Source organism: Odocoileus virginianus, chromosome 9, assembly GCF_023699985.2.
Source record: "Odocoileus virginianus isolate 20LAN1187 ecotype Illinois chromosome 9, Ovbor_1.2, whole genome shotgun sequence".
NCBI lineage: Eukaryota > Metazoa > Chordata > Mammalia > Artiodactyla > Cervidae > Odocoileus > Odocoileus virginianus.
In genome coordinates this window covers 68086052-68106348 of record NC_069682.1, presented here as the reverse complement: position 1 = coordinate 68106348, position 20297 = coordinate 68086052, and the positions used below count along the sequence as shown (strand labels likewise).

At 47.1% G+C, this 20297-nt stretch overlaps 1 protein-coding gene across 2 annotated transcripts; it reads right to left on the bottom strand.

The window, feature by feature from the left end:
- Positions 1-457: 457 nt before the first annotated feature.
- On the bottom strand, positions 458-19352 carry TTPAL (alpha tocopherol transfer protein like). 2 transcript variants are annotated; one of them, XM_020911459.2, is made up of 6 exons: positions 19231-19352; positions 18699-18866; positions 14356-14815; positions 11116-11309; positions 9377-9487; positions 458-6645 (listed from the first exon to the last, which is right to left on the bottom strand). In XM_020911459.2, exons 2-6 carry the CDS (start codon positions 18702-18704, stop codon positions 6367-6369), a joined length of 1050 nt encoding a protein of 349 aa, XP_020767118.1. In that variant the 5' UTR covers positions 18705-18866; positions 19231-19352; the 3' UTR covers positions 458-6366. The 2 variants fall into 2 exon arrangements, with proteins under 2 accessions (XP_020767118.1, XP_020767119.1); XM_020911460.2 differs by lacking the exon at positions 18699-18866 and having other exon boundaries at positions 19231-19351.
- Between the last annotated feature and the right edge of the window lie 945 nt (positions 19353-20297).

Genomic DNA, 20297 nt, shown 5'->3' with positions numbered 1-20297 from the left:
CCAGTCTGGGAAGTATACCTGGGCCTGGTGAGTGGCCCTCTGTATCACTGTGGACATCTCGCTGCACTTCCTTTCTTCACACTGGTGTCCCCTCACCGCACCTGATCTTCAGAGGCAGCCGGCCCGCTGCCTAGAAAACGCACGTGCTGCCACAGCGCCCCCTTCCGGCCTCAGCGGGGGAGAGGCTCTCCCCGGCCACTGTGAGAGTGAAAGGCACTCAGTTGTGTCCAACTCTTTGCAACGCCATGGACTATACGGCCCATGGGGTTCTCCAGGCCAGAATACTGGAGTGGGTCGCCTTTCCCTCCTCCAGGGGAACTTCCCAACCCAGGGATCGAACCCAAGTCTCCCACATTGCAGGTGGATTCCTTACCAGCTGGAAGCCCTGCCCACGAAAAATTAAACACTTAGAACCTTTACCCAAACTGCCATAGTCACAAAAAAACTCCACACACACTCAGCCTTACAGAGATTTTTTATTATTTAAGACCCAGTCATGCATACTAAAATTACATGTTTTCACCATTTTGACTTAGAAAATGCACTAGAAAAATAAACTTTTGGTCAAAACAAACACTGAAGTAGATGAATCCACCACCACGTGTCCCTATACTTGAAGCCAAACTGAATTTCAGTTTGAAGTGAGGAAGGCAACCAGTGGCCGAAATGATGCACATTAGTCCATCTGGTCACAATTAGTCCATCTCTAACCCCTTCAGAGTCATTGAGAGAGGCTCTTGGCCCCAGAGAAGTTTCAAGTAGTTTACTTGTAACAGGTTCCCACCTGAGGTCAAGGCATATCCACAAGAATCCCAGTGGATGGCAGCTACTTAACTGCCCAACTAAACATGGTGCCCAGTGAGATGAAAGGACAAGTGGCTAATTGGCAAAGAGCAGAACGGTCACTAGCAAGGCCATTCACAAATCACCCTGGGCCTTCGCATGGAGCAAGCACTATGAAGGAAGAATATGACTCCGACATTATTTATTACTTGCATTTCAAGCCATTTCTGCATCAGGAGAGCAAAAGGGAATTTATTCGAGGTTTACAAAACTCACAGACCTCAGTACTGAAAAGTGTGACTTTTCAGATGTCCAGTGTGACTAGACATCTTTCCTGAACAGTTGCTATGTTTTCTGTTTGAGATCTCCACGACTGTCATGCCACAGGACAGCCAAACATCATTAGCTTAGCAGACATTTTACTTGCTAAATGAAAGAAGTGGTTTCAAAGGAAAACCTTAAAATGAGGTATTATGATAATGCCACAACAGTACCATAGCTTTTGGCTACCCAAATGAAAAAGCGACCCCATAACTGATCTGAGGATCAGATGGCATTTAAAGTAACTGCCCACCCACGGAGATTTCTGAAAGACTCAACATCTCACAGGAATTCAGGGAAAATATCTCTTATTACCCTGACTCTCTTTCTGGTAAAAATGTAGTATCTTGTGAACTGAAGTGTTTGTAAAAGCTCTAAGGATAGGCTCGTGACATTGAGCAATGTCAGGTTTGTGATACTGTACAGGAGGCATGATCAAGACCATCCCCAAGAAAAAAATGCAAAAAGGCAAAATGGTTTGTCTGAGGAGGCCTTACAAATAGCTGAGAAAAGAAGAGAAGCTAAAGACAAAGGAGAAAAGGAAAGATACACCCATTTGAATGCAGAGCTCCAAAGAACAGCAAGGAGAGATAAGAAAGCCTTCCTCAGTGATCAATGCAAAGAAATAAGGGGAAACAACAGAATGGGAAAGACTGGAGATCTCTTCAAGAAAATTAGAGATACCAAGGGAACATTTCATGCAATGACGGGCACAATAAAGGACAGAAATGGTATGGACCTAACAGAAGCAGAAGATATTAAGAGGTGGCAAGAATACACAGGAGAAATATACAAAAAAGATCTTCATGAGCCAGATAACTACGATGGTGTGATCACTCACCTAGAGCCAGACATCCTGGAATGTGAAGTCAAGTGGGCCTTAGGAAGCATCACTATGAACAAAGCTAGTGGAGGTGATGGAATTCCAGTTGAGCTATTTCAAATCCTGAAAGATGATGCTGTGAAAGTGCTGCACTCAATATGCCAGCAAATTTGGAAAACTCAGCAGTGGCCACAGGACTGAAAGAGGTCTGTTTTCATTCCAATCCCAAAGAAAGGCAATGTCAAAGAAGGTTTAAACTACCACACAATTGCACTCATCTCACACGTTAGCAAAGTAATGCTCAAAATTCTCCAAGCCAGGCTTCAAAGTATATGAATCATGAACTTCCAGATGTTCAAGCTAGATTTAGAAAAGGCAGAGGAACCCGAGATCAAATTGCCAACACCCGCTGGATCATTGAAAAAGCAAGAGAGTTCCAGAAAAACATCTGCTTTATTGACTACGCCAAAGCCTTTGACTGTGTGGACCACAAGAAACTGTGGAAAATTCTTAAAGAGATGAGAATACCAGACCACCTTACCTGCCTCCTGAGAAATCTGTATGTAGGTCAAGAAGCAATAGTTAGAACTGGACATGGAACAACAGACTGGTTCCAAATCGGGAAAGGAGTACGTCAAGGTTGTATATTGTCACCCTGCTTATTTAACTTACATGCAGAGTACATCATGTGAAATGCTGGGCTGTATGAACAGAAGCTGGAATCAAGATTGCCGGGAGAAATAATAGCCTCAGATATGCAGATGACACCACCCTTATGGCAGAAAGCGAAAAAGAACTAAAGTGCCTCTTGATGAAAGTGAAAGAGGAGAATGAAAAAGTTGGCTTAAAACTCAACATTCAGAAAACTAAGATCATGGTATCCAGTGCCATCACTTCGTGGCAAACAGATGGGGAAACAATGGAGAGAGACTTTATTTGGGCTCCAAAATCACTGCAGATGGTGATTGCAGCCATGAAATTAAAAGACACTTGCTCCTTGGAAGAAAAGCTATGACCAACCTAGACAGCATATTAAAAAGCAGAGACATTACTCTGCCAACAAAGGTCTGTCTAGCCAAAGCTATGGTTTTTCCATATGTATGGATATGAGAGTTGGACTATAAAGAAAGCTGAGCACCAAAGAATTGATGCTTTTGTTTTTGTGGTGTTGGAGAAGACTCTTGAGAGTCCCTTGGACTGCAAGGAGATCAAACCAGCCAATCATAAAGGAAATCAGTCCTGAATATTCATTGGAAGGACTGATGCTGAAATTGAAACTCCAATACTTCGGCCACCTGATGTGAAGAACTGACTCCTTGGAAAAGACCCCGATGCTGGGAAAGAATGAAGGCGGGAGAAGGGGACAACAGAGGATGAGATGGTTGGATGGCATCACCGACGCAATGGACATGAGTTTGAGCAAGCTTCGGGAGTTGGTGAAGGACAGGGAAGCCTGGTGTGCTGCAGTCCATGGGGTCATAAACAGTCCGACACGATTGAGCAACTGAACTGAAGGACAGGCTGCTCCCTGTGAAAGCAGGGTGAAGTACTAGGGAGCTGAGGCCACTTTTGCCGACAGAAAATAGGAAACTCAAGACAGGAGGCCAGGGTTGTTGCACTTTTGGCTATTTCTGTAGATTACTCCCAGCCTCTGGCCGTGAAAGAACAGAATTCCAGGAAGAAGCACAATTTTCCAGAATTCTGTATAGAAGAGGAAGAAGAACTCCCCCAACCCATTACCTAAGCTGACAGACTCATTTGGACGTGTTAGGTGTCAGTTCATTCAGACCTAAACTGCCTAAAGGGTCATTCAGGTGGCGGGGGTGGGGGTGGGCAGGGAAGAACAAATCCTCTGATGCCAGGAACAGAGGGTTCAGGGCTCCCAAGTGTAGACACCCTTTATCATAGGACCATTCAGGGATGTTCAGCAGCTGACCAAGGCCAAGTGGCAAAGTAAAGCTGGAACTTGGGTCTCCTGGTTTACTATTTCTTTCCCTTGCCTACAGCACACAGCCCTGAATTGCAGGAAACGTTCATCTTCAGGTGTCTGAAATGAATCAGAACTTTCCCCTTAAAGAATACGCTCAGTTCTCCTGGCGTTCAGTTACTTGCTCTGTCACTGTGCCCCCACTGCCGAGTGAAACTCCAGGGGTGCCCCTGTGGTCACTCCCCTGCCCTGCTGAGGCAGCCGCAGACAGAAGCCAGGCAGAGACAGCCACGGTTTCCATCCAAGGAGGTCCCGCTTTCACAGCGTGGAGCAAGCCTCCTGAGGTGCCAGTACCACTTGCTCTCCCTGGAGCCAGCATAAAACACAGCAGCTCCAGAAGGCAGACAGCCCTTGGCTCTGACTCCTTGCGGAAGCTGAGTGAAACAGCTCCCTGATCTAACTGGGAAGGTCTGGGAAATGGGCAACACCCTTCCTGGTCTTTGAGAAATTTCTGGAGGTGAGCTTGGCCATCCCCACATTAAGACACGTGGACAAAGGCAGCTTGCCAGGAATGCAATGCCAGTTCAAACCCTGGAAACTTGGTGGGCCTGATTCACGTCTAACTTTTCTGTCTCTGTCCTCTTTGGGACCTAAGAAAACCTCTGACCAATTCTCCCAGGCAGTTGGGTTCTGAACATATTACTATAGCCATCCCACTTGTCCCATTTAGACCTTTCCAGCAATGGCGGTCACACCATCACTGTCATGGCATTGTCTAGATGGGACCAGAGGCAGCCAGGGGTGTGTATTTTGACACCTCCCACCCAGCCAGGTCCTTAGAGCATCCAAGGTTAGTATCTATGGTGAAAACAGTTCTTCCTAGAATTGGCACGAATGAGGTAAGTCACTTCCACCAACAACTTCCCCAGACATTTTAAAAAGTGCTACAGAGAGAAACAGCTTATGAACAACTGATTGGCCTTGACATTTCAGAGGACTGTTCTAGTCCTAACTGAGTCATTCAGGTTGCCTGCTGCTGCTCTAACAAATGCACAGAGAAGGTAACACACACAATGCGTGGTACCTGTCACTTTTTAACACCACAATTTGCATGGAATGAATGAAAGGAAATAGGTCAAAAGCCATCAGATGAACCACCTAATTTGATGCTTGGGCTAAGGCTAAGTTCTTGACAGGAAGGGTCTAAAGTGCTAAAATGCAGAATTAACATTCAGTCTGGCTGGACACAAGAGATAGAAACTCAAGTGTGTTGTGGTGGGGGTGGCCCAGAATAACTTGCCCTTATTTCCAGAGGCCAAATTTTAAAAATGCCAATTAATTTATCCCTTTACCTCGCCAAGTTTAAAATATAAGCCAGAGTCTTAGAGATGGAAGGAATTCATCCAAGATCATGGGCATCTCATCTGCCTTCACAAAGGCCATCATTTTCAAGTTCAACCCTCCCTGTGAAAGGAAAACGAGTATTGCTGAATCCACTCATTTCTTTAAAGACAGGACCAAAACAATGACGCATCCCTCTTGGGAAGGCCTATGCATACCACAAAAATACAGAATCCAACCACTGGTATCTAGAGAGTGGTCTTTCTAGGCAGAAAACCAATGTCTAACATTCAATAAATAACCAAATCACAGAGGCCCATTAGTAGACAAAAGGGCCCTCAGCATCACTTCATTCAGCCTCATTTTACGGATGAGAAGGCTGGAGGCCCACAGAGGCTCGTGTGTCCACAGAAACACATCTAAGGTTGGGGCGCAGGTCTCATAATTCTTAGGCCAGAATTCTTTTAGCTACACAGGACTGGTGTCCAGGCTTCTTGGTTGAATAAAATCACGTGCGTCTAGGATCATGTATGATTCTTTTGAGAACCAGGACTAAGGCTTTATGGGTTCGGGAAAACTTTAAGGTTCTATTGCAAGATTCAGCCCATGAACCCCAGAGGTACATAAGGTCCCTGGTTCCTGAGTTTGATCAGGAGGTGCTGCTTCTGTCTTCTTGCATGATTCAGTGAAGGTGCTTTCCAGACCCAGTGATGGATCTCAGACTTTCAAGCTGAGAGGTCTGTAGTCTGTCTTTGAAGACAATCTCATCATCTCACATGTGGCTACCTGGCAGGCTCGGCCAAACTGTCTCACAGGAGTGCACTGCCTGGCCAAATCGGGGTTTTCTCCTGGAATGTGGGATCAAAGTGACGTTGGTCCTGATTTTTCTTGCTTTGAGCTCTGTAAGAATCAGATACGGCTTCCTCATTCGTGGCTGCACGCTGGGATTGCAAATGTTTCAGAATTGCTGGCGGCCTTTCTCCATGTCTTCCACAGAGTCGTTCAAGCCACGCAAGCCTCACCCTGTGGCTCAGAGCTCTCCAGGCTTTGCCTCCATGCTGCAGTTCTGTTCCAAGGAGCAAGACAATCCCTGGCACCTCGAACCCTCCTTGGGCCTCTCCGAAGAAAAGAAGGAAAGCTTGTAAAGATGGTGCCGTTCGCGGGGGACTGGCTAGTAGCAGGAGTATAGCTGTGATTTCACAGCCCGCATGGAGTCATCACAGGGCACCTCTGAGCTCAGCCCCTCGGGTGGCAGGGCCTGGCCCAGGATGCTGTCACAGGGAGGGCCGGGCTGGCAGAACTCCCTCACGAAGTCCTCCTCCGAGGCCAGCAGCACCGCGTTCCAGGCGGTGATGTCCAGCTCTCCAGCCGTGCCCCCGTATTCCCTGGGGAGGATGTTTCTTGGAAGGTTTGTGTGGAGAGAGTTCAGGTCAGACCCGTGAAGGAAAAACTACAGAGAATGACAGGAAAGCACACAGGTCCTTGGGTTAATCAGTAACCTTTACTGGGAGGCGCTCAACCACACATCTGCTGAATGAATAAAGGAACGCTTGATGCCAACTCTGCTCTACTAGTGCCACGAAAAGCTTGAGGACCCTTCATCCTCTTTTCCTTGTATCCTGTATCCTCTTAGCTGGTACTTCAAAATATGTCCAGAATTCTGACACTTCCCTGCTACCCTAGTGGGACCAGGTCATCATCCCTTCTTACCTGGATTCTCAGAGCATCTTCCTCGGCTCTTTGCTTACGCCCTCACCTTGTCCCACCACAACCTAAGCGCTCTTCAACATAAGTCAGATCAAGTCACTCCTCTAAAACGTGCGGACTTCCAGTGCACCCATCTCACGCAGACTAAACGCCACAGTCCACATGATGGCCCGCACGGTCTGGGCTCTTACACCTTTGCCTCCCATTCCTCCCACACCCCCCTGCTGCTCCGCCAGGGCTGCTTCCCCCTCTCCCCGCCCCACTCAGAGTCCCCCAGATCCCTGTAAGGCTCACTCCCTCATTGCATTCATGTTTTCGCTCAAATGCCAACTTCTCAATGACACCACCTCTGATCATCCCACAGAATACTACCACTCCTTTCCTTCTTGCAGAACCTGCTGTCTCCTTTCTCTGCTTTATTTTTCTCCATAGCATTAGCACTAGATAACAGACATAACTCACTGTCTGTCTCTCTAGAATGTAAGCTTCTTAAAGGCAGAGATTTTTGTCTGTTTTATTCATTGAGAACATACCTGCACAAAGCTGATCAAAAAATATTTCTGAGTCAATGAATTAACATACAATGGACCAAGTGAACAGATTATTGAACATTAGTAAGGTCATTTCATAGATGTAAAAGACTTTGTCCAAAGACTGCTTTGGTACAAGCAGGTTCCAAACAGTAGCTCCAGGAAGCAACATGGGTTCAAATCCAGGGGGGAGGCCCCACTGAGAGGTCCTCAATCTTAACTGCATCAGAATCACCTAAGGAAGTCTTAAAAGCACAGGTTCCTGGGCTCTACCCCTGAACCAGTGAGTTAAAATCTTTGGGGAAAGGGCCTGGTAATCCGGATTTCAAGTTCCCTCCCTCACAAATGAGATTCTACATTTCCTCTTTGAAAGAAAGAACAAAATTGAAGAGTATGTTAGTAACCATAACCATTTGCCTAGGCCTAAGAAAGAAGGAGAAAAATACCACCCATCATATTTTAATCATGGTCCTTGGAAAGTTTAAAAGATCACTGGCTCTTCAGGGTCAGAGGAAGACTGTCTTTTATTTATTTATTTTTTTTGGCTATAGCTTGAGGCTTGCAGAATCTTAGCTCCCCAACCAGGGATTGAACCCAGGTCCCTTGGAGTGAAAGCTCAGAGTCCTAATTCCTGGACCACCAGGAAAGTACCAAGACTGTCTTTTTAAAGTGTCACCTATCTTTTCTAACATAAAAATTAAACTATAAACTCACAGATCTCATAAACCTTGAACTGCTCCACAAACTTCACACAGTAAGACAACAAATTAAGTAAATGGAAAGGCTTAAACAATTTAAGCTATAGGGACTTCTCTATAGCTTGGATGGTAAAGAATCTGCCTGCAATGCAAGAGACCTGGGTTCGAGCCCTGGGTCTGGAAGATCCCCTGGAGAAGGCAATGGCTACCCACTCCAGTATTCTTGCCTGGAGAATCCCATGGATAGAGGAACCTGGTGGGCTACAGTCCACAGGGTTGCAAGGAGTCGGACACGACTAAGCCACTAGCACACAAACAATAATTTTAAAGCACAAGGAGCTGCAGTAAGAAACTGCCAGAACTCTTTTTAACTCCCCACCCAGTGACCACCCTTTGCTTCATCTTCATACATATAATGGGCTTCCCTGGTGGCTCAGAAGGTAAAGTGTCTGCCTGCAAGGTGGGAGGCTTCGGTTCGATCCCTGGGTCAGGAAGATCCCCTAGAGAAGGAAATGGCAACCCACTCCAGTATTCTTGCCTGGAGAATCCCGTGGACGGAGGAGTCTGGTAGGCTACAGCCCATGGGGTCCCAAAGAGTCAGACACCACTGAGCGATTTCATTTTCACTTTCATACATAAGATATGATGTTAGTTCACAATGCCCAGGCCAGGATATTAAAAAGCCTAAATGATCACAGAGCAGAGATGCTCCTACAAAAACAACCCTGGGTCTGCTCTCTCTACAGTCAAGTATTATCTTCCCATTAATTTCATCTTCCCTTCACAGAAAAGATTGTTCATCTGTTTTATCTGAAACCCTGCACTTTCCAACTCAGTAGTCCCAGGCAAGAATAATAAACTGGGCTTCTCCGGTGGTCTAGTGGTTAAGAATCTGCCTGCCAATGCAGAGGCCACGGGCTCAATCCCTGACCCGGGAAGATCCCACGTGCCGTGGAGCAACTAAGTGCGCCCCAGCTACAGAACCAGCACTCCAGAGCCCAGGAGCCACAGCTACGGAGCCCACGTGCGTCGAGCCCGTGCTCTGCAACAAGACAAGCCACTGCAATGAGAAGACCATGCACAGCAATGAAGACCCAGTGAAACAAAAAATAATAAATATGTAAATCCTTAAAAAGAAAAAAAAATAAGCTAAGCTTATAGTTGTTGCAATGAATTTAGAGATGTCACAGATAAGGAAGCATAAAAAAAATGAAAGTATCTTTAAGTTGATAGGATCATCACTTACTCTGTTTGCTATCTTCTCCTTCAGGAATGGTTTTATGATGGCAAAAATACCTTTAAATATTCGAGGTTCATTCACTACATGGACTGCTTTTATCCGAATGGGGAAACCGTCCTGTGGGGGAAGGGAAGGGAATGTTAGAATCCCGATGTTAGAATCTGAAAACCGTCAGTTACCACAGCCTGCCTTCCCCATTTTTAGCCCCAACATCAGTCTGGTCTGATTCTCCTGGTCTCTTCAAAGACAGCCCAAGTCAGGGCTAGACAGGAAGGTGGGTCTCAGGAAAAGAGTCTGTCTAAGGACCCAGAGCTGGTTTAGGAAATGGTTAGGCAAGCAGGTGGAGAGCTACCCTTCTTAGGGCAAAAAAGCAGTCTGAGCCTGTGTGGACGGATCTAACAAATATCAGGCCTTTTAGATCAGTATTACCCAACGTGTATTTCTCAGGTTGTTACTAGCCTGTGATGCAAAAAGGGTTCTGTGGTAAGCAACTGAGTTTGAGAAACAGTAGACTAAATACAGTCAAACAGGTTTCCTTAACTGCAGGACCAGTCAGGCTTTCAGTATGCAAATATTTATGTTGAAATTCACACGAAAGAGGGCATGCTATGCTGTATTTCCCAAACACACTTAACCCTGGAACATTTTTTGTCCCCCAGACCATGTTAAAGGACTAGAGAACCACTGATTGAACGCATTATCCTGACACTTGAATCTGCACAATATCTGGCAGAAATAAAGAAGAGTGGAAGCTAAGGGAAGCCTGAGTATTACCTCCATGCCAGAATTCACATTTCTGATAATGACTGGAAGTGGCATTTAAATGTTTAAATAATCAGCCTGGTATGCAGGAGAGGTTCAAACACTGTGGAATTTGATGGGGGAGAATCATGGGATCACTGGTGCCCCCAGCTCACAGGAGCCAGCACCCCATTGACTGGGTCTGATGAACGAGGGTCCAGGCTGCCAGACTACATCCTGAAGGTATCCACTTCTATCAACAAGGGAAGATAATTCTTACCTTGTCTATCTCAGAGGATTCTCTGAAGGACTGAATGGCTTACCATGACTGTAAGTGTGCTTTGCAGCAACAAGGATATATTGGACAGCACAGGGAAGTATAGCTGTTATTTTGTAATAACTTTTAATGGCATATAATCTATAAAAATACTGAGTCATTCTGCTGTACACCTTAAACTAACATAATACTGTAAATCAACTATATACTTCAATTAAAAAAAACAAGCACTTTGCATGTGCAAACCATCTCACACACTGCGGATGCATGAGGAACTTTATGGTTCCCAGAGACTTGTGTTCTGAAATGCACAACATGAGGTGTGAATAGCATCTGACCAAAACAGCCCAGCAGGGTTCCCTGTGCCCAGGTTCTACAGAAAAAACAAGAGGCTCCATCACCTCAGCAGAAACGTCTCAGTTTCATTTGTTGAGAATTTCTCTGTCTTCTGGGCCAAAAAAAACCCCAAACAAAAAAAGCAGAAAGCATTTCTCTGGTTTTTGGGCTCCTGTCCTAAAGTTGATTTTGCCCAGTAATTACTGGAGACCTTGATGAGAATGAGTGGTGAACTGGACTTTTACATTTCTTCCCATAGTGCTTTTGTATTGTCCTGACTGTGGGGAGGCGTGGGAGGTGGGGTTTGTGTATTAGGTGGAATTGGAGATAGACAGGGCCCTGGGAAAGACAAACAGCCACAGGACAGGCACATGACACATAGGAGCCATACCTGAAGGATGCCAATCACCTTTTTGGCTATAAAAGGGCCAAAATGAGATGCCTTTGATAAGCTCACTCCTTTGTAGTCTGCAAGAATTACAATTCCATTCACCTGGGTTTCTTCAGACTGAATGAGTTTCTCCAATGTCAGGTATACGGCTCGGATGTTTTCTGTAATTGGATAGTTGCTTGGGATCCACCTGTCTAAGGTCGTAAAAGATGGACAGTATGTTACAGAAATGAATACAAACACATAATCAGACAGGCTAGGATTTATCTCCTTCCTAAACCATTGCTTAAAAGTGGAAAAGAATTCTACTGGCATGACTATTTAGATCTTTAAGTGGGAGCTGATGCTTCTTGACTCCAAACATAGCAGCACATTCTGAAACGGAAAAGCAATTGAGTGTTGAAGATGAAATCGTGAGCTCTGAAGTCAGACACACCTGGGGGTTTGAATCTTCCTAGCTGTGTGACTTTAGGCAAATTTTCTCCTCAATCTGGGCCTACGTCTCCTCCTAAGTAGAATGGGATAATAATGCTTGCCTTAATGGACATATGCGCCTTCTGCCATCATAAGTGCCCTTATCTTCGTAAGACCACCCTCATCTTCCTTGGGGGGAATCACTTCTTCCCATACTAGCCAGACTGAGTGTGTAAAGTGACTTCACTCCTGGGTCCAGAGGTGGGCTTGGCCAGTGTGGGCATAGCATCCTCCTGGCCACAGTGAGTAATCCAAGTGAGGCCAAGCAGAAGCGCAGGGACTCAATTCTGGTACCTGGGCCCTTTGGAAAGAGAAGATCTCTCTTCTCTCTGTGGGTGAGGCTGGGAGCCTGAGACCCAGGGACCCATGAGGCAAGAGCTAGTCAGAGGATGAAGCCCAGACCAAGACAGCAGAGATGGAGATGGTTTCCCAATGGTGTAGCTTGAACAAACTCCCCTTTCCAGGCTGGTTGCTCCCTTAATGCTCCCCATATGATTGAGGAGTCTTTTCCTCTTTGGGGAAAAGATGAGAATGACAACTTTTGAGTGCTAACTACTATTCTCAAGAAAATCCCACCAAGATACGTGTGTCTCTTTCTTAGAAAGATAAAACTCCACTGGATGGTCCCCAATGAGATTTGTGACATGTGCAAAATTTCTATACAAAAAAACCTTTGTCCAAAAATTGTGCCAGCTTGCTGTTTGGTAGTGCTGCCAATTAAACCTGCTTCTGCATGCTGGCTATCATCCTTTTCAATCACATATGTCTCAAAAGAACTTACAAAAAGGCAAACCTGACACCTTCCAGATTTATTTCACACTGAAGTGAAGTGAAAGTCGTTCAGTCGTGTCTGACTCTTTGCGACCCCATGAACTATACAATCCATGGAATTCTCCAGGCCAGAATACTGGAGTGGATAGCGGTTCCCTTCTCCAGGGGATCTTCCCAACCTAGGGATCGAACCCAGGTCTTCCACATTGCAGGCAGATTCTTTACCAGCTGAGCCACCAGAGGAGCTAGCTGAGAATAAAATCTGTCTGCCTCCTGCTAAAATGTTGAGTTGGTGGGGAGGTGTTCAAATCTGCTCCAGATATATGGGGGGCAGAAATCCATCTCAGGAGCTAAGAGTTGAAACCATGCAAGCAAAGAGGCGAAACCAGTGTGGTAACATCTGACTGTTCTGTAATATTCATATGAGTTGAGTACAGAGGAGCAGCAGAACTCCCATTGGCTGGTTTCTAGGTTTCCTTGTGCCCTGACCGCTCCACCACATTGTTTATTGTAAAATGCATGCACGCATGCTCTGTTGCTCAGCTGTGTCCAGTTCTTTGCAATCCATGGACAGCAGCTTGCCAGGCTTCTCTGTTCATGGAATTTTCCAGAAGAGAATACTGGATTGGATTGCCGTTTCCTCCTCCAGGGGATCTTCCAAACCCAGGGGTGGAACCTGTGTCTCCTGCATTGGCAGGCAGATTCTTTACCACTGAGTCACCTGGGAAGCCCTGTTTTAATATGAATACCCCCTAATTTTGGAAAACACCTAAAACAGCAGGTAAAACAGTTAATACTGTGCCTGGTATATAGTAAAGGCTCACGAGAATATGGCTGGTATCCCAACAAGCTTTGGTAAATGACTAAAGGAAATGGTAATGTGGGGTCTCAAGGCAGAGGGAGGCTTCCACTCCCCATCAGCTGTCCCTTCAAGAAGTATTTGCACAGGAGCAGAAAGGGTGGCCAGCAGGTTCTCATGTTCCTGGTATGTTTGGGAAGAAGAACAGAGCCATCTTACTTTCACATTTGTTCTCAGCTTGGCCCTGATGGAAAATATTGAGGCAGGGGGAAGAGCAGAGAACTCTCCCGAGTGTACTATGTATTTAGGGTCAGGGAAGAAGGGGAAGAAGACGGAGAATCAGAATGCTTGAGTTCTAGGACCCCTCGGTCTCTGTGTTAACCGAAGTCTTCTCTCACATTTCTGATACTTTGGTGGGAGAGGGAGCAGGGAGAAAACTACCCCCACTGCAAACTTCTGCATCAAGGAAATGTCAGGCGTTTCACTTACCATCATGCACTGCTGAGATGGAAAAGTGCATCTGAAGTGAAGCTTTTCACTGACTTCAAAAAGCAGAGGGGAGGGGGGAGAAGTCAGAGGAGGCAGGCAGACGCTGATATCTGTACCTCACCTGCTCTCTAAGGGCTGACAGGGTGGGGGCGGGGGTGTCCCGGCAGCCCTGCTCAGACCCGAGGATCAGGGTTGCTTTCTCAGCTCACCTGATTCCAAACCCTAGAAATCTGGAATCTGCAGTGAAGGAACGTAGTTGGGCGGCCAGCTAAACCTGGGAGCTGAGGGGTGTAGAGAGGGGCCAAAAGCCGGTACTCGGACTGAAAGCTGAGGTGTGCAAAGGGCAGCAGGAAACGTGGCACTGAGGGACGCACAGGCTGGCAGAGGCAGAGGCAGGGAGAACGGTGGTCTCGGCTCCTGCGGTCTCAGGAAGCATGCTGGCTCTAGCTCCCGGGGCGGGCGAGCACCGTGCTCCCTCAGCTCTCTGCTGCCGTGCTCCCGGCTCCTCAGACTACATCCTCCCTTCGTCTTACGTCAGTAGAGCAGGGTTCTGTTCTCCTGCCGTCAAAAGAGCCTTGACTGAGGCCAGGAGGGGAGAAAAGGGAATAAGACACACGCGCGCACAGACACACACACAGCGCCCTGGGCAGGGGCATCCCACACTGTACCCACACCCATCCCTCCCGCGCCCCCGCAGGGAGCGGTACCTGGGCGGAGGCAGAGGACGGGGCAGCCCCTGGGGTCGGTGTGCGGCAGGACGGTGAGGAAGCCGGAGGCCAGGACCTCCTTCAAGGCAGAAGGCCGCAGGTCGTTGAAGACTTCGGGCCAGCTTCTCCGGCAGCTGTGGTAGTTGATGAGCAGCTGGAGGGCCCGGTCGTAATCAAACTTGCGGGCGCGGAGGAAGCGCAGCAGGAAGGCGTCCTCTAGCGAGGTGCTCAAGTGGGGGCACTCCTTGCGCACCATGTCCCGCAGGGCCTGCACGTCGCGGAGCCTCCATTCCGGCTTCTCCTGCAGCTCCTCCCTGGCTTTGGCCACCAGCTCCTCGGTCAGCGAGCACACATAGCCGGCGGGGGCGGAAGGCGGCGGCAGCTCATTTTCCGAAAGCGAGGCCGCGGAAGGGCTGGTTCTCAGCGAGTCACTTTCTTCTGACATGAGCTCCCAGGATCCCTGCGAAACAGAAGCCCTGCGTGATGCCCAGAAAGCCCGGCACTGGCATCGGTCACTCCAAACCCCTGATGGGCGTGAGGGAGGGGGGCAGCGATGCTGTTGTCAAGCCAAAACAATCAGAGCAGTGGTTCTCTCCTGGAGGAGTATCTGAACCACAGTCCAGCCCAGCCCAGCCCCGGGGCAGCTCCAGCAGGATACACACACCCCTCATCACACACACAGACTTTGCTCCAGCACCCCTCAACACACACACACACGCGCACACACACCTTGCTCCAGCAGGATACACGCACCTATCACACACACACACCCCCCTTGATCACAGAGGTGTGATCATCACATACACACACCCCTTGCTCACAGAGGTATGATCACACACACATACCTTGCTCAGAGGTGTGATCATCACACACACACATCTTGCTCACAGAGGTATGAACAGGTGCTTGACCTTACTGGTAATTAAAGAAATGGAAACTAAAACCCCTTTGAATCTCAGATTAGCAAAAATACAAAACAGGGATTCTGATGGGCCTGTTGTTTGTGGGAGAATAAATTGGCATAGCCTCTCTAGGGCAGTGTGTCAATAGTTATCAAGATTCCAAACCACATCCCTTACAGATGTCATATGGTTTCATTTACATGTGGAATCTAAAAAAAAGGGACACAGATGAACTTATTTACAAAACAGAAATATACTCACAGAGATAGAAAACCAGCTTATGGTTACCAAAGGGGGAAAGACAGGAGGGATAAATGAGGAATCTGTCATTAAGAGATACACACTGCTATATGTAAGACAGATAATCAACAAGGACTACACAGACTGTATTCAGTATAATACCCTGTACTGGAAAAGAATCTGAAAAATAGATACATATGCATAACTGTATCACTCTGCTATATACCTGAAACATTATAAATTGACTATACTTTGATTTAAAAAAATATATGCTTTGGCTCAGCATTCCATTTCTATGTACTTATATGTGTGTGTAAAATATGGATGATCATTACAAGTATTAACTGCAATGGCAAAAGACTGAAAATACTTTACCTCCATCCTCTTGTTGGAGACTAGTTAAATAATATTACCATATGCACAGAATACTATTTAGTAATGAAAAGGAATTAAATGGATCTTTATGAATTGACATGTTAAGGAAAAAAAACAGGTTGCAGGACAGTGTGAGAAAAAAGACTTGTATTTATATTTAAAAAATACATGTGAATGCACCTAAAATTTTTGGAAGAAAGTACAAGAAAACTGTTAACCATGGTTCCCTTTAAGGAACAGAACCAGACACTGAACATTTAAGAGGAGAAAAGGAGATTCTTCACTGCCCTCTTAAATTTTTTACCATACCCACACATGACTTAGCATGGCGGCTGTGAAACTGATCAGATCTCCTGCGGGGGTGGAACGTAACTGATGGGTGTCCCAGCTGCTGTCCCTCTGGATCCACCACCTAGTGGATGTACACTTTCCAGACTGAACCCAGCCAATGACTGAGTGAAACGTAGGACTCTCAAACAGGCAACTTAACCTTGAGGATCCCCTATCAGCCTGGCCGGATCTTTACTGCAGTCCAAGACTTCTTGCCCAAACCTCCTGCACAGGGACCAGGCTCACATAGCTGTCTGAAGCTCTCCCTGATTTCTCCAATTGCCTCTCCCTTTTATGTGTTGCCACCATGAAATTTCTTCCATCTGTATTCTCACCCTAGTGTCTGCTTCTTAGAAAAGCTGAACTAACACACTTATTAAATGGAAAAAAACCCCAAAACAACATAGCTGCCTTAGATATTCCAGGAATAAGGTCCCAGCAAGGCTGCCCAATTCTGAAGCCCAAGCTCTTCTGTCCATGCGCTCTCATTCTTCCCCCTCTCTGAGCTCAACAAGGAAGGCAGGGGTCATCTCGGGGCCTCTGTGCATAGCCAGTCTTCCCCACAGGCCACTGCAGCCACAGTGACCAGGCCACCTCCTCCAAATCTTAGGTCTGCCCACTATGTCGCTTGTGTGCTAACCTCCAGCCCTACCCAGCTTCTTTCACTTTCTCCCAAAGGTGGTTTTCTTGTCTTTGCACATCCTGTTTTCTCTGACTAGCAGGCTTCTCTCCAGTGCCTCTGGCCAATACCAATTCACCCCATTAGATGTCACTTCATGCATTCAACAGATACCAAGCACTTAATAGGTACCAGGCCCTTGACCAGGCACTGGGGGATATAGCAGTGAGCAAAGAAAAACTCCTGCCTTCACTGAGCTTACATTTTAATTAGGGAGACAGAATATAAGCAAAATAAATTATATAGTCTACTAGAAGATGATAAGGGGGAAAAAAGATGATAAGGGCTATGCAGAGAAATAAAGCAGGCAGGGAGTTGCAGGCAAGGGGGCGGGGGTGGATGTACCTGGAGATAGGAGTTGCAGTTTTAAGTAGGGTGATCAGGGAAGTCCTCACCCTGATCAAATGACATGTCTGCAAAGATGAAGGAGATGAGGGAGCAAGCCATGTAGGTCTGTGGGGGGAGGAAAGTGCCAAGCCTGAGGCAGGACCATGCCTGGCTTTTTCAAGGAACAGGGAGGAGACCAGTATGGCAAGAGCCAAATGCACAAGGCGGAGAATATTAGCAGACGGATTTAGAGAGGAAGTGGGGTCCCAAATGGTACTGGGCTTTGTAGGCCAGTAAGAGCTTAGTTACTCTGACTTTGGAGGGTTTTGAGTAGAGTGACATGATCGGATTTAGATTTTAAAAGGATCACTGGGTTGTCTCGAGAATGTAAGAGGATGACTGTAAGATGATGAGGACAGCAGCAAAGAGACCATTTAGAGGCTACTGAAATAATCCAGGTCACGGATGACCGCGTTTGAAGCAGGGAAGACATCTCTCTGACTCCGTCAGTTTAGGAGCACCCCGCGCCCCCTGCAGGAACTCTGTGACATAGCACCTCTCTCACTGTGGCAATTGTAGGCAATTTGTGTGCAATATCCACAACTGTCTTGTTTATCACCTTAAACACAGCACTTAACAGGGTGTCAGACACATTGTCTGCGCTGCATAAATATTTGTTGAGTGAGTTTAATCTGCTTGGCAGAGGTATGCTGAGTGAGGAACAGATCAACAATCATGGTTCACAGGACCCACCCTGGGCTCTGTTTTCTTGGGAGTTGCCAACAGATGCCTGTAATTCCAATCCATTTCTTAGCCAGAAAACTGACTGCAATGTCCATGGACTACAGACCTAGCCTTAAAGTCCCTCTCCAGCCCCTCTCCCACCTTTCCTCCTCTCAATGCACATTAAATGTCAGTCAAAACAAATTAATGATCAAACTAATGAACACCTCATGCATTTCTGATACCTCTGTCTGTAGTTTCCTCCCCTCATTTGTTTCCAACCAGGCAAATCATCACCTTCCAGGCCTAGCTTCAATGTCACCTCCTCTATGAAGCCTTCCTTGACTTCTCCAGGGTAACTCCAGTGTTCCACAGCACTGGGTTCCTATTTCTCTTTTAGAAACTGCAGTCCAGTGTCATGTGTGTTTATCCGAAACTCTTCTGAGTAAGTTTTACCCATCCATTCTTTTATTAAATAATTACTGATCACCTGTGGCAGGCACTATGCTTAGCAGTGCTGTGCACACAGAAACATACAACATAATTGCTTGCTTTATGAAATTTAGCTCAGTGGAATGATGACAAGAGATAATATGTTCATGCATGTTTTACCATGTATCGAGCACTATGATTAGCATTTTGCATCCATCTCTCGTTTAATCTTCACAATATTTGGTGAGAACACTAATACTGTTAACTATTTTACAAAGGGGGGAATCTGCTCACTAGAATGTGAATTTCATGGGAGCAGAAAAATTGCCTCTTACATTCATTGCTCTCCCAGCGCTTGGACCATGACGGTGCTCTGTAAATAACAGTGGATGATGCGAGGAAGGGCCCAAGGGTACCCATCGCGTGAAGCAGAGCAAAGACGTGTCCAGCCCCACAGTGGGCTCCACGCTGCACCTAGAGCTTCCAGTTTAATCTCCAGGGCCCTGGCGGTATCGAATACAGCGCACGACCCGGTCAGTCTGGTGAAGGAATTGTTGGGTGGGCATATAGATGGGTGCAAACACCATTTGTTACGGGGAAGCCGGGAATCCTCACTTGGAGCCTAACATTTTTCGAGCATCATCTTCCTCCCCACCCTCCCCCAAGAAGAGGTCAGGAATCCACCGTTCCTGGAACCCCAGAGACCCACGTCCCGTCGACAACCCTTCGAGGCCCCCCACTTCCGGTTGTCACCCCTTCCCCAGGGGTCCCTGTTTCCTGGGGTCTCTTTCTACGCGGGTGCCCCACTTCCGGTCATCCCTCCCTCTCAGGGGCTCTCCCGGGGTACACGGGCTCACGGGCACTCACCGGCCCGGCTACGGGGCGGAGCGCGGGTCAATCGGCGGCGGGAGCCTCGTCCGGCAGCGCGCACAAAACCGACCCGCACTCCCTGCCCAGCCGGCCCGGCGGCTCGCGCCGGAAGTGACGTACGCAGAGCGTGGGAAGGCGGGGTCCCGCCCCCGTGAGTGCGCATGTGCGACCTCTCCTGGAAGACCTGGTCTTGAGTCCCCACCTGGCGGCAGAAAGCGCACCACGGGTTCCTGAGCCTGGGGAGAGGCTGGCTGAGAGGCACCAGTTTCCGCGGCATAGGTGGGGTAGCTGAGGCCTCGAGAAGGAAGAGAAGGAGCTGCTGTTTTCCGAGAACATATTAACTATGTTATCTGGTGTATTACATCCCTTACCTCATTAAATTCTCAAACGGAATCCTGCTATTTTATGAAAGGGAAACGGAGTCAACTAATGAAGTATAGGGCTTCAAACCTAAATCTCGGGGTTAGCATTTCAGAATTCCAGAGCTGCCGCCAGGACTGGCTGCTCCAAAGGTTAAGACTACATACAGTCCAGGGACCGACATCTGTCTGTCTTTAGCCAAGTGATTTTGAGCGAGTCTCCATTCCTCCTTAGGCCTCCTTTCCCTCATTTGTAACATGATTCTTGTTCTGGAATCTTGATTCAGTAATTTGCTTCCTGCTTTGGTGTTCATGAAGTCTGTTTTAGAAAGTGGTAACCTCAAAAACATCTATTTCTGCTTTATTGACTATGCTAAAGCCTTTGACTGTGTGGATCACAATAAATTGTGGAAAATTCTGAAAGAGATGGGAATACCAGACCACCTGACCCACCTCTTGAGAAACCTATATGCAGGTCAGGAAGCAACAGTTAGAACTGGACATGGAACAACAGAATGGTTCCAAATAGGAAAAGGAGTATGTCAAGGCTGTATATTGTCACCCTGCTTATTTAACTTATATGCAGAGTAAGTACATCATGAGAACACTGGGCTGGAAGAAGCACAAGCTGGAATCAAGATTGCCAGGAGAAATATCAATAACCTCAGCTATGCAGGCGACACCGCCCTTATAGCAGAAAGTGAA

Excerpts from the sequence above, each read along its gene's own strand:
- TTPAL (XM_020911459.2), bottom strand. Across the intron at positions 9,488-11,115 it reads AGGTGATTGGCATCCTTCAG|GACGGTTTCCCCATTCGGAT; the intron begins GTATGGCTCCTA and ends CTTCCCCCACAG. Across the intron at positions 6,646-9,376 it reads AGGAGAAGATAGCAAACAGA|TTTTTCCTTCACGGGTCTGA; the intron begins GTAAGTGATGAT and ends CATTCTCTGTAG.